At 53.8% G+C, this 12,977-nt stretch overlaps 2 protein-coding genes across 5 annotated transcripts; one reads left to right on the plus strand and one right to left on the minus strand.

Annotated features, from left to right (window-relative positions):
* The first annotated feature begins 722 nt into the window (after positions 1-722).
* Positions 723-5,431, plus strand: UBE2C (ubiquitin conjugating enzyme E2 C). Of its 4 annotated transcripts, none has more exons than XM_010811411.4 (6): positions 723-892; positions 1,450-1,477; positions 2,522-2,629; positions 3,048-3,252; positions 3,359-3,418; positions 5,233-5,431. In XM_010811411.4, exons 1-6 carry the CDS (start codon positions 792-794, stop codon positions 5,295-5,297), a joined length of 567 nt encoding a protein of 188 aa, XP_010809713.1. In that variant the 5' UTR covers positions 723-791; the 3' UTR covers positions 5,298-5,431. The 4 variants fall into 4 exon arrangements, with proteins under 4 accessions (XP_010809713.1, XP_005214651.1, XP_010809714.1 ...); XM_005214594.5 differs by having other exon boundaries at positions 2,522-2,608; XM_010811412.4 differs by lacking the exon at positions 5,233-5,431 and adding an exon at positions 3,916-4,172.
* A 4,120-nt stretch (positions 5,432-9,551) lies between these two features.
* On the minus strand, positions 9,552-12,476 carry TNNC2 (troponin C2, fast skeletal type). Its single transcript, NM_001076373.1, has 6 exons — positions 12,428-12,476; positions 10,755-10,809; positions 10,467-10,610; positions 10,278-10,392; positions 9,961-10,097; positions 9,552-9,731 (listed from the first exon to the last, which is right to left on the minus strand). Exons 1-6 carry the CDS (start codon positions 12,428-12,430, stop codon positions 9,700-9,702), a joined length of 486 nt encoding a protein of 161 aa, NP_001069841.1. The 5' UTR covers positions 12,431-12,476; the 3' UTR covers positions 9,552-9,699.
* Positions 12,477-12,977: the final 501 nt, after the last annotated feature.

Here is a 12,977-nt window from a genome sequence, read left to right on the forward strand (position 1 = left end):
TGGAGAAGCAGCCAGTGAAGCTGTTTTCCAATCAGGACTCTGGCTCTAACCATCAGCTTCTAGTTTTTTCCCTCACCTGCGTGTTCAGACACCTAAGGCCCCAACCAAAGTGCCTAGGACATTAATAACAGGTGGAGGAGCTGGGGTTTCCGGTTTGAGGGACGAGTGTGGCTTCCCAGGTGGCATACTGGTAAAGAATCCGCCTGCCAATGCAGTAGACAGCAAGAGACACTGGTTTGATCCCTGGATTGGGAAAATCCCCAGGAGTAGGAAATGGAAACATACTCCAGTATTGCTTAGAAAGTTCCATGGACAAAGGAGCCTGGCAGGCTACAGTCCGTGGGGTCGCAGAGTTAGGACTGAGCACACGCACACATCACAAGATTGGAGACTCTCGGTAAGGACGTGCAGGGTGTTGCCGACTGTAGCCAAGCGTTTGACCTAAAGGGATTCATCCCACGTGGACGGCTTCTAGGCCCTTTAATGGTTGGCGTTTTCCAAAGGCGACCAATCTATTACAGGTTCGTTAATCAATGACAGCCTCTTCTGCCAATCGCCAGTGAGAAGCCCGATTCCGTCGCCCAATAGTGGTACGCTGGTAGAGGGTCTAGCGGTTGCGCGATGACATAGCACTCTGGAGTGCCCCATTGGCTGGATCAAACCCAAGCGAGCCACTGATTGGTTAACGCTGCCGGAGGGTTACAATTCAAACGCGGGCGGGCGGGCCCGCAGCCCTGCAGTTGGAACTGTGAGCTCCGCGTACCGCTTTTCTCCGTCTCATCGCCGCCCGGATGGCTTCCCAGAACCGCGACCCAGTCGCCGCCAGCGTCGCCGCCGCCCGTAAAGGAGCCGAGCCCAGCGGGGGTGCTGCCCGGGGCCCTGTGGGCAAGAGGTGAGTGGTGTGGAGGTAACACCCGCCGAGCCTGGCACGCCCTGGGCATTTGGGGCCAAGAGGGAAGACTTCCAGGACCCCCACCTCCTCCTGGAACGGGTGAGATACGGGAGTTAGAGAGACACGCCAGAAGCTCTCCTGCTCTTAAGAGACACTCCCGAAAGAGGACGAAAGGGGTAGGATCACTGCCAGGATCCTCTGTCAGTGAGCCGAGATGAAGATACTCCGGCGACCCTCGGTGGCTAGGCCGGAGGGTGGCGGAGGAGCGGGGTGGGGGAGGAAGAAGGGGGGAAATTGAGATCCGGAGAGAGACGCCAGAGAAGCAGATGGGGTTAAGAGTAAGCCAGATCCGTCCTTCGAGATCCTCGAATTAGGGAGGGTGAGGGCTCACTAGGACCCTCCTATGGAAATGGAGGTGACTGTTACCCAGGTGAGTCCGACTTCAGGGTAGAGGAAAGCCTCCGTGACAGCTGCTCCAGAGAGACTGGGGTGGGAGAAGATACCTGGAGTCCTGGCCCATCCAGACTCCTAGGTAACTCCAAGTACTCTTTTTGCAGGCTACAACAGGAGCTGATGACTCTCATGGTGAGTGACTGGTGCCCAGATCCCCAACCAATTGGTCTACCCTTCCACCTCCTAGTCACTTATCAGTGGCTTCCTTTCCTACATCAGGCTCTTTGGTAGTCGTGGGGGTAAAAAGATGAGTCCACCTTTCTCTCTTTTGGAAAGAAGTGAATCCACCCCACCTACACGCCTTTTCTCCCACAATCTCTACTCCCCAGTACCATCCCCCCCACAGTGAAGTTATACCTAAAATACAGCTTTTATACAAGGCCTCTCCTTGTCCTGGCTGGCCCTACTTCCCTGCCCTAAGGTTTGAAAAAAGGGAAAATGTTAGTAGCTCAGTGGTGTCCGACTCTGCAACCCCATGAACTGTAGCCTGGTAGTCTCCTCTGTTGAGGGAACTCTCCAGGCAAGAATACCGGAGTGGGTAGCCATTCCCTTCTCCAGGGGATCTTCCCGCATTGCGGGCAGATTCTTTATCCCCTGAGCCACCAGGGAAGCCCTCAGGTTTATCCACACCCGTCTCTCCATCCTTCTTAATATTTCTAATCCTGTCATACTTTGGAATGCTTCCTTCCTGGACTATGTTTTCTACATTAACCCTAGATACTCAACTCACATCCTTCAATGACCATATTGTTCCTCTTCCCAGTCTGCGAATAGTTTCTGGGCTTCATATATAACCAGCACTCAATAGCATGTTGAGGGAATTCCCTGGTGGTCCAGTGGACTCAACGCTTTTACTGCCTTGGGCCAGGTTCCATCCCTGGTCAGGGAATGAAGATCCCACAAGCCAAAGAACAGCCAAAAAAAAATAGCATGTTGAACTGAATTCCTACAGCCAGCATTAAAGGTCCAGAGCTGCCTTCTGCTTCCCTACACAGCATCTCCTTTCTTAGCCTGGCAATGAACCTCCACAATCCCAGTACTCCCCTCAGGAAAGCATATCGGTTTGGCCCAGTTGCTTTATTTTGGATCAGAATGTGAGGTTAAGAGGAACGGGTTCACCGACTGGCCCCCCAGGAGCGAACTCTTCCAGCCCAGCATGTGTTGTTTCCTCCCCAGATGTCTGGCGATAAAGGAATTTCTGCCTTCCCTGAATCCGACAACCTCTTCAAATGGGTGGGGACCATCCATGGAGCCGCTGGCACAGTAAGTGCAGGGTTGGGAGAGGTGAGTGTGACTAAGCTGAGTCTGGGTAGAAGTGGGAGGTGAAATCCAAGTGCCAGGTCTGCTTCACGTCTCTTGCCCGGCAGGACACTCCTCTGTGTCTGCTGTGGTGCCCTGAGCTTGTGACCCTGGTCACCCTGAGTACAGTGAGAGGCTGGGTTTAAGGCAGCGCTGTCCATCTGAGACGCGTACAGAGGACCAGACAGCAGAGACAACTGAGCACACTAAGGCTCGTGGGCCTTAGACCAAAGGATCACTGAGGACCCCACCAGATACAAGAGAACGCACCAGACCAGTTTCATGCTTCATCTTCTGTTGAGTCCTGATGAACTCAGGGGTCCTGGCAAGTCCTTTATGTGGAGCTTGGGCTGGGAACTGAGGCTCGGGGCAGGAGGGTTAATCCGCGAATCTCTTTCTCCAGGTATATGAAGACCTGAGGTATAAACTGTCCCTGGAGTTCCCCAGTGGCTACCCTTACAACGCGCCCACGGTGAAGTTCCTCACACCCTGCTACCATCCCAATGTGGACACCCAGGGTAACATCTGTCTGGACATCCTGAAAGACAAGTGGTCCGCCCTGTATGACGTCAGGACCATCCTGCTCTCCATCCAGAGTCTGCTCGGAGGTGACTGTCACGCCCGGCCCCTCCCCCAGAACCTGGGGACCTGTCAGGACTCCCCCCGGGCCGCCTCTCCTATCCACACCTGACCCTTCTTTTCCTCCACCTGCAGAGCCCAACATTGATAGCCCTTTGAACACACATGCTGCCGAGCTCTGGAAAAACCCCACAGGTAGGTCCTTCATCCTGAGGGCACCAGACCATCCCTCCCCAACCTTCAGAAGCTCCTTCAAACAACAGGAGGAATCCAGTGACTTGGGAATGTGTCCTGATGGCTTAAGGGGGCCGGGGAGGAGGGGAAGACGGTAACCCACTTCCACCTCTTCCTTGATGTGTCCGGTTCTCTTGTTTGCTATAAAATCAGAAAAACTAACCCATTCCACATTAATGGACCTTGGGGAGATTTTAAGTAGAAGACAAAGCTTTGTGCAAATGACTTGCTCTCTCAGGGCCGCTAGGCGCCTCCCCTGTCCCTGAGAGCAGAGCTACCCCCTAGAAGCAGAACCCATCCAGGAGACCTGTCTGAGTGGCCAGCAGAGGGTTAAGCTGTTGTGCTGGGAAACCCCTCCGAGCTCCCCAAAGTCCTCCCACGTGTGTATTCTTGCCGCTCTCTTGCCCACCTTATCCCCTGCCCCCATCAGTCACCAAGACCCGCCTGTTCTCTTCCAGCCTTTAAGAAGTACCTGCAAGAAACCTACTCAAAGCAGGTCTCCAGCCAAGACCCCTGACCTGGGATGTCCAGCTCTCCCTGTGTTCTTTTGTTTTTCTGTTTTTCCTTAGGCACTCTGTCCATGCCTCAATTTCTGTACAGGACTCTGTCTTATCTGTGGTGTCATTTTTGTTTTGTTTCTGTTTTTTAAATTAAGTGTGGTTAAACCCTTGTGATAAATATATTAAATAAATACATTTTGGGGTTTTTATAGCAAGTTGCTGTTTTGTCATTACCCAAGGGTTGGAAGTGCCCAGGGTCGGCAGAGATCAGGTTTAGGATTTGGGTTCTCTGCTCCACAGCCCAGGGAGTAGAAACAGCTGATAGGCTGTAGGGCTGAGCAAGGAAGTGACAGGATTCCCTCCCTTGTAACCTGAGTTATTTTATGATTCTGCATCTGTTTCCTCATCTATAAAACAGGTGTCACAAAATGCTAGTTTCTGGGAGTTCCCTGGGGGTCTAGTGGTGAGGAGTCAATGCTTTCACTGCTGCAGCCCGGGTTCAACCCCTGGGAACTGAGATCCCAGAAGCCACACAGCGTGGCAATAAATAAATACTAATTTAAAGAAAAGCAAAATGCTGATCTTATGGAGTGGTGACACAGACCAGGAACACAGGTGTTGTCCCAGTTGTGTTGCAGATGAAGCTGAGCCAGATCTTAAGACTGAAATGGAGCGATACAGTGTGTGTGTGTGTGTGTGTGTGTGTGTGTGTGTGTGTGTTAGAGAGGGCTGGGAGGAGGACCAGCTACCCACTTTAGGACAGTAGATTTTTTGACCCTGAAGAAGGAGCAAGATGACATTCAGGTAACACTACAGCCGGCCCAGGGTCTGGGGAGACAGCCAGGGGAAGTTTTCTGGATGAAGGTCATAAGTCACCCCTGGCCCAGGTCCTCCACTGATGGTTCCATCTCCACTGGGCACATTCACCTGCTCCATCTCCCAGCATTTCCTCTGCTGCTGCACCACTGGTCCAGAGCCCCAGCCCCCTGGGCCATCTTTCCACTGACCCACCATAGGCCTTTGGGCCCCTGGAAGGAAACCCCCGTGTTGACCAGCTGGGTCCCAGCAGGCCGAGGTGCTATGCCCTGCCCAGGTCCTGCAGGAAGATCTCCATGAGAAGCTTAGGTGCACTCCAACAAGGCCCGAGTGTTGCCCTGCTCGCCTAGCCTGGTCAACTGTCTGCAGCTGCTTGTGCAGGCCTGGGGTAGGGCAGGAGGAGGAGATAGCAGGGAGACCATCAGGAAGGTTCTCACCCACCTTTTTCTCTTAATCCAGCTAGCCCACATCCCTGTGCCCCGACCAAGCTGTCACATGTGGAAAGAACTGCGGTTGGAACTTAAATGTCCTCTGATCAATTTCTTCATCTCAAATTGTGCTGTTGGCTCTCTCCTTGGAGCTTAGACTCAAGTTGTTCAATCTGCTGTGCATATAAACCTTCCTGGGATTTTATTCAAATACAAATTTTGATTCCGTCCGTCTGGGTGGGGCCTGACGCTCTGCAGTTCCAATTGGCTCCCAGGTGGTATCACTGCTGTTGTCTAGTTAAAGGTACAGAGCTGTCTTCTCAAGGTGTGCTCCTTCCACGTGTCACCTGGATCTGGCTAGAAATGCAAGTTCTTGGCCCCAGTAATCTGTCCAGATGATTCTGATGCTGTCAAATTGAAAATCACCAGACCAGGCTTCCCTGGTGGCCCAGTGGTTCAGAATCTGTCTGCCAATGCAAGGGACACAGGTTCAACTCCTGGTCCAGGAAGATCCCATATGCTACAAGGCAACTGAGCTCATATGCCACAACTACTGAGCCTACACTCTATAGAGTCCACCAGCCACAACCCCTGAGCCCACGCATGCCCTAGAGGCCATGCCCTGCAAAAAGAGAAGCCACTGCAGTAAGAACCCCAAGCATTGCAACTAAGAGTAACCCCGCTTGCTGCAAATAAGACCCAGTGCAGCCAGAAATAAATAAAATTAAAAAAAAAAAAAAAAGTCACCAGGCCAGGAGATGTCTGAGAAGAGCAGCGCTCAGAATCTGACACTAAATTGGTTCTTAAGTGCTGACCAAGGTGGATAAGTCTTTGCCTGCCTTAGGAAGCCTCCTTATGTACTTTGCTAGATCATGGTGTCTGATCCCCCCAGATGGTCACGTGGCCTACAAGTGTCAGTCACAGAGACCCAACTCCACATTGTCATTCAGAACTAATCCCTCCAAGAAAGTAAAATTGCTTTATTGACTACTACTAGGGCTGCTAAAAGAGGAGGGAGTCAGTCTGGGCTGCTGGTGGAGACAGCTGCAAATAAAAAGAATGCCAAGCAGAAACAAATAGCTGAGAGATGACATTGAAACTCTGGCCTCCACTTCACGCCTTGGCATCCCAGTGTCATGAGTCAACAAATCTTTTTCGTGTAAGTCAGTTTGACTTCAGTTTCGGACTCTAGCTCAGTAAGTATGAGAAGGTGGTCGTGGTGGTTGCTAAGTCGCTAAGTCATGCCCGATTCTTGTGAAGCCATGGACTGTAGCCTGCTAGGCTCCTGTGATGATTGTCATTCTCATTCATTCAGTACAACGGTTGAGTGCCTACTAGGTAAAGGCCCTAGGTTGGGGGCTGGGGATAAGGCAGGGAAGAAGACACAGTGCTGTCCTCAAGGAGAGTGAAGTTTAGGGAACAGATAGACATATCAGTGGGGCATCCGAGGTGGCTCAGTGGTAAAGCCTCCGCCTGCCAATCCCTGGAATGGGAAGATCCCCTGGAGAAGGAAACAGCAACCCACTCCAGTATCCTTGCCTGGGAAATCAAATGGACGGAGGAGCCTGGCAGGCTACAGTCCACGGGGTCACAAAGAGTCAAACACAACCAAGCGACTGAACACATACACAAGCGAAGGCATGTCAATAGCAGGAATAAGTGGTGGTTAAAGTAGAACTGTGTTAGAATTCCTGATCCACTCCCATATTACTTGTACACACTTGGGAACTTAGAGCAAACCTCTCTGTAAAATGGAAATATTAGTAGCTACCTCATAGGATAGAACAGTGCCTCAGAATAGTGCCTGACACATAAAAAGCACTAAATAAAAGCCGGATGTGGGAGATCCCTGGCAGTCTAGTGGTTAGGATTCCAGGCTTCCACTGACAGGGCTTGGGTTCAGTCCCCAGTCAGGGAACTGAGATAAGCCACGTGGTGTGGCAAAAAAAAAAAAAAAACAGCGCTAGGCTCACATGTTGCTATGAGCACTCAGAGGTGAGTGAGGCACCTAACAAAGATGGGGAGGGTCAAAGAAGGCTCTTTGGAGAAGGGAATTGGGCCGTGTGGGAGGTAATAGGCAGTTCATGAAGCCTTGAGCAGGGCAGTGACATGATCAGATTTGGTTTTGGGAAGATCCTTCTGGCCACCGTCTGTCTAGGGAGTGAGTGGCTGGAAGGAAGTTTGCTACTGTTATCAATAGCCTGGTAAGCAATGGTGGTGACCTGAGTTATGACGCTCAGTGGGCTTGGGGAGGAGGGATGAAGTGGTAGGGAGACAAAGTGGCAGGGCCCAGTAAGTAAATTAGAGGTGGGAAACGAGTTTCAGAATTTCTGACTTGGGTCTCATCCCTGAGAAAGGCACCACAAGACAAGATGGAGGAGGGAGATTTATCAATTTACAGCAGAGCCAGTTTGAAGCACTCAGGACGCCCAGAAAGAACTGTCAACTGCTAGTCTTACTCCTGTTTCCACCCCACAGCCATATCGTCTCGGTCAGTGGTCCCCAGCCTTTTGGGCACCAGGGACCAATTTCATGGAAGACAATTATCCACCAACCAGAGTGGTAGGTGGGGGGATGGTTTCAGGATGATTCAAGCACACTACATTTCTATTATTATTACATTGTGATAAATAATTATATAACTCACCATAATGCAGAATCAGATCATCAGGCATTAGATTCTTGTGCAATCTAGATCCCTCACATGCATAGTTCACAGTAGGGTTTGCACTCCTTTGAGAATCCAATACTGCCACTGATCTTACCGGACATGAAGCTCAGGAGGTAATGTGAGCGATGGGGAATGGCTATGAATACAGATGAAGTTTCAATCCTCACTCACTAACTCACCTCTCACCTCCTGCTGTGTGGCCCACTTCCTAATAGGCCATGGACTGGTACCGTACCCGGTACTGGGGATTGGGGACCTCTGATCTAAGTTATCATCTATATGTCTGGGTAAGATGGTTGGATGGCATCACCAGCTCAATGGACATGAGTCTGAGCAAGCTCCAGGAGCTGGTGATGGACATGGAAGCCTGGCATGCTGCAGTCCATGGGGTTGCAAAGAGTTGGGCATGACTGAGCAACTGAACTGAACTGATATGTCTGGGTACGTCATTCCACTCGGTGTTAGTTTCCTCAACTGTAAAATGGAAATAAGGGCATCTGTCCCTGGGGTTGTGTGGATAAATGAGACAATGAACAGCACACAGTAGGCACTCATAGGGATGATAACTAACCTCCAGCACTGTTCCTGGTTGGAAATACCATCCAGGAAACATGAATGAGACAGAAAGGGGAGAAGAAAACACGGAGTTGGAGAGAGAGAGCTAGAGCGATGAATAAGAGTTCAATGTTTTAAGATGATAACGACATTACTAAAAGGATTTACTGTATGCTGACTCTGTGCCAGCCTCTGTTCTAAGCACTTGGTACACATTAACTAGTCCTTCCAACGCTGTGAAAGTGAAAGTCACTCAGTCCTGTCCGATTCTTTGGGACCCCATGGACTGTACAATCCATAGAATTCTCCAGGCCAGAATATTGGAGTGGGTAGCCTTCTCCTTCTCCAGGGGATCTTCCCAACCCAGGGATCAAACCCAGATCTCTGACATTGCAGGCGAATTCTCTACCAGCTGAGCCACCAGGGAAGGCCAAAGATATGTACTGTCATTGTCCCCACTTTACAGATTAGGATAGGGAGCAGAGAGTGGTTTGTCACCGGCAGTGAGGATTCAGACTTAGCTTTACCAAAGCCAAACTACCACCGCACCTAATTAGTTTCAGCCCGACTCTCACTATCATTGAGTTGTGTCCAAAAGAGCTCTGGTCGCCAGAGTGCAGCCAGTCAGCGCACGGATCAAGGAAGGACGCGATGGTATCTGAGCTGGGTCGTGGTATCTTGGAGATGGCACCTGAGCTGAGTTGAAGGATTTGCCAAGGCTTTAATAAGAGGAAGAAGGGGAGTCCAAGGAGAGAGAACAACGTGTGCAAAGGCCCGAGGGCTTAAAGTGCACCCCACCTCCAGAGCAAGAGAGAGAGGCCGAAGCCTGTCGAGGGGAGGGGCAACTGTGAGAAGGAGGGGATGGAATCTGGATTTGCTTCTAGAAGCAGAGGGGACCCTGGAAGCGCCAGGCGCCACACAGCCCCTCAGCTAAGCTGTCACGCACGCTCAGTCGCGAAACTTCCGAGGGCACGGAACGCCACCTCGGGTTCCCGGGTCCCGCTGCGCTCGGACCGGAGGACGCTCGGGCGGCTCCAGCCTTGCGGCGCCCTGGACGGTGGCCCAACCAGGCGGCCCCGGACACACGATCCGTCCCGGTCCTCCCCTCTACTCAAGCCACGCGCTTTGCAATGTTTCCTTTTATTCCTTCCAGACACATCCCCAGAAGGGGCCGCGCCTCCCGCCCGGGGCGGGGGAACGAAAGCGGCTCGGGGGGCGGCGCCGCCCACGCCCGAGGGCCGCGCGGTGTCGATGGCTGCAAGGGCCGACTTCTTACTGCACGCCCTCCATCATCTTCAGGAACTCTGCGGGAAAGGATACGGTGGGGCGCTCACGAGTCTCCCCGCGGCGGACTAGGCCGGGTCCCGGGGTGGGGCGGGGGACCTGCCTCTTAGACGCGGCCCGGGCTGTTAGCCGATACATTGCCCAAAACCAGCCCGCGGGAGGCGGGGAAAAACCTGGCCCCGCCCCGCCCTCAAGGCGGAGGACGCTCCCGTCCGCGGGCCCCGGTCCCCGCGCGCCCCAGACCCTCACCGTCGAAGTCAATGCGGCCGTCGTTGTTCTTGTCCCCGTCCTTCATCAGGGATTCGAGCTCCTCGTCTGTCACGTGCTCCCCGGAGGCTCGGAAAATCTCCGCCAGCTCCTCGGCGTCGATGTAGCCGTCCGCGTTCCTGCGGGAGTGTAGGGCCGGGGCGGGGAGGGGGGCGCTCAGGGCCCGCAGGTGCGATCCGCCCGCGCCACGCCCCCCGCCTGCACCCCCATCCGCCCCCCCGCCCCCCAGAACCTTCCGGCCCTGCGGGCCATATTCAGACTGCTCCGCGCCTTGGCTGCCCCCCGGGCCTCCGACGCACCTGTCGAAGATGCGGAAACACTCAGCCAGCTCCTCCTCGGTCTTGCCCTTGGCGTCCTCTTTCATCTGGCGCACCATCATGACCAAGAACTCCTCGAAGTCGATGGTGCCGCTGCCTGAGGAGAGCGGGTGGTAAGTGGGCCCGAGCCCTGGCTGCCACGCCCCCCACCCCCGAAGGCCGCCGGCTCACCATCCTCATCCACCTCCTCGATGATGGCGTCCAGCTCCTCTTTGGTGGGTGTCTGGCCCAGCATCCTCATCACGGTGCCCAGCTCCTTGACGCTGATGTCCCCGCCGCCGTCCGCGTCGAACATGTCAAAGGCGGCCTTGAACTCTGCCAGGGCGAGGAGGGCAGAGGGCTGAAGTGAGCCTGGCGAGACTGTCAGCCTCACATCCACATACTGTCTCCCCGCCTGCCCAGACTCCAGGTTCCCCGGCACCCCGCCTCCCAGCAGCCAGCCCGCCCACCCCCACTCACCAGCGATCATCTCCTCGCTGAGGTAGGACCGGGCCTCAGCCTGCTGGTCCGTCGTCTGCAGAAGACACGGGCCATCAAAGAGTCGAAAGGACAGCCCGGAGTACATTCCTGCCTTCACCCCGTTCTCCTGCACCCCCATTTCTGTACGTGCCCCCTAAGTCCCTGCAGAGCAACAGCTTCCAGTTGCCCCACTCTGGGCATGCCCCCACAGCACCCAGCTCCACTTTTGAAGAACTGGGGATTATGTCTCGCTTGTCTATCGGAGATCAAGTCAGGACCTCCATCCCCATGACCTTCCGCGAGTCATTAAATGTACCTCATTCCCTCATCTCTTCTCAGCCGCTTTTCCGGGATCAGCTGGAATCAGCCCAGTGAGAAAGAAGGCTTTGTAAAGTGCCAGCACGATTCCAGCATGGTTTTCCAGTTTCCCCTACCTGCTCATCACACTTGGTACTTTAATAGTGAAGTCACTCAGTCGTGTCCTACTCTTTGCGGCCCCATGGACTGTAGCCTACCATGCTCCTCTCTCCATGGGATTCTCCAAGCAAGAACACTGGAGTGGGTTGCCATTTCCTTCTCCAGGGGATCTTCTCAACCCAGGGATCGAATCCGGATCTCCCGCATTGCAGGCAGACACTTTAACTTCTGAGCCACCAGGGAAGCCCGGTACTTTAATAGGTGCTCAATAAATGTTTGCGGTCACACAAATAATAATGTGACAGAAAGTTACTGATTACTGACCAAGGGTCAGGCCATAGACCAGGCACTGGTACCACCAAGGAATCAGGCACATTCCCTCCCTCAGAACTTGCAGAGACAGAGGGTGTAAGCTTCCTTCAGACGACTCAGTCATCGGAGTAAATACCACTCGGTGCTGGGCAGAGTGGGATGTGGGCCTTGTGGGGGTGACAGATGGCTCTGGAGAGTTCCGGTCACATCCAAGCCCAGACACCCAGCTGGGGCTTTGGACTGAGGCTGGTGGTGAGGGAGTGCTGAAGCATCCTAGGAGTCCTTTGGCTGGCTGGCAGCTGCCTGTCCTCCCTGTCTCCCTCCTCCCCTCCCCCTCCCCAGTCCTGAGCCAGAAGGGCAGACTATTTTTAGTAAGGCATGGGCAACAGCAGCTGCCCTGCGGGTCCAGTTACTCCTTGAAGAGAAGTGGGGAGGGCTTTTGGAGGAGAAGCACAGCCTCAAATCCCAGCCCCTCTCAGGGAGGCTGACATCTCTCTAACCCTGCTCTGTCATCTTTGGCCCCTTGGAGCTCTGGGGGTCCTGCTCCTGAGCAGGCCTCCTGTCTTCCAGAGGAGGGCTTTAGCAAGGCTTCCAGCCCATCCCCCCACCACCACTCACTGCCTTGCTGGATAACCCCCTCTCCACCACGAGGGAGACAAGCTAAGGCCCACTCACAATCCCCTGATCCACACTGCTAGAAGCCTCAGAAGATCTCAGGGAACCAGCAAGCCTGGAGGATGGGCCCCTGGAACGTCCTCACAGCCCTCCCCTTCCAAAACAAGTCCAAGGCCCTCTTCCAGCCTTCCTCCCAGACACCGGCGTTCCAGGAGCCTTCAGATTCCATCTTCAAACATCCAAGTGACTGCCCCACCAAGAACCCAGATCTGAAAGATGCCCAGAAGAGCTCCAGTGAGGGCAGAGAGGAAGTCCCTTCTGGTGCTTACCATTTTGCAGGTCAACCTGGGCTCCCACTCTAGGTCACCTTCTCCGTACTCCACCACCCAAAGATGCCCTGGCCCGCTCTAGCCCCTCAGATTTGTAGGGGCACCCTCTCCTCCCACCTCCCTGCTCCCCAGGACTGATGCCCTGGCCAATCAGATCCTGGGGTCAGTGAGCCACCCCCTCCCAGAGTCCTAGCCCATTACCTAATTTAGCCAAGGGCCCTTGCAGAGAAATTTAAGCCTCTGAGCAGGTGGCGGGCTTGACGTCCTAGATTCTTGTGAGGAGAACCCGCCCTGCTCTGCCACTCCTAGTGAGCCCCCCCGCCCCACCCCCAAGAAGCACGCTTGCTCCAAGATGGGTGAGGAAGATCAGGATAGAGGAAAGAGAGGCAGCATAGTAGCATGGAAGAGCACAAGCCTTGACGTTCAAAACCCAAGATCCAAGTCCTATCTCTACAAGCTGTGCATACATGGGCATGTGGCAATGCCACTCTGAGCTTCAGTTTCCTTGTGTGTGAGATGAAGACAGTCATAACCTTCCTCCCAGAGAAAC

The sequence above is a fragment of the Bos taurus genome, chromosome 13, assembly GCF_002263795.3.
Source record: "Bos taurus isolate L1 Dominette 01449 registration number 42190680 breed Hereford chromosome 13, ARS-UCD2.0, whole genome shotgun sequence".
Taxonomy (NCBI): Eukaryota; Metazoa; Chordata; class Mammalia; order Artiodactyla; family Bovidae; genus Bos; species Bos taurus.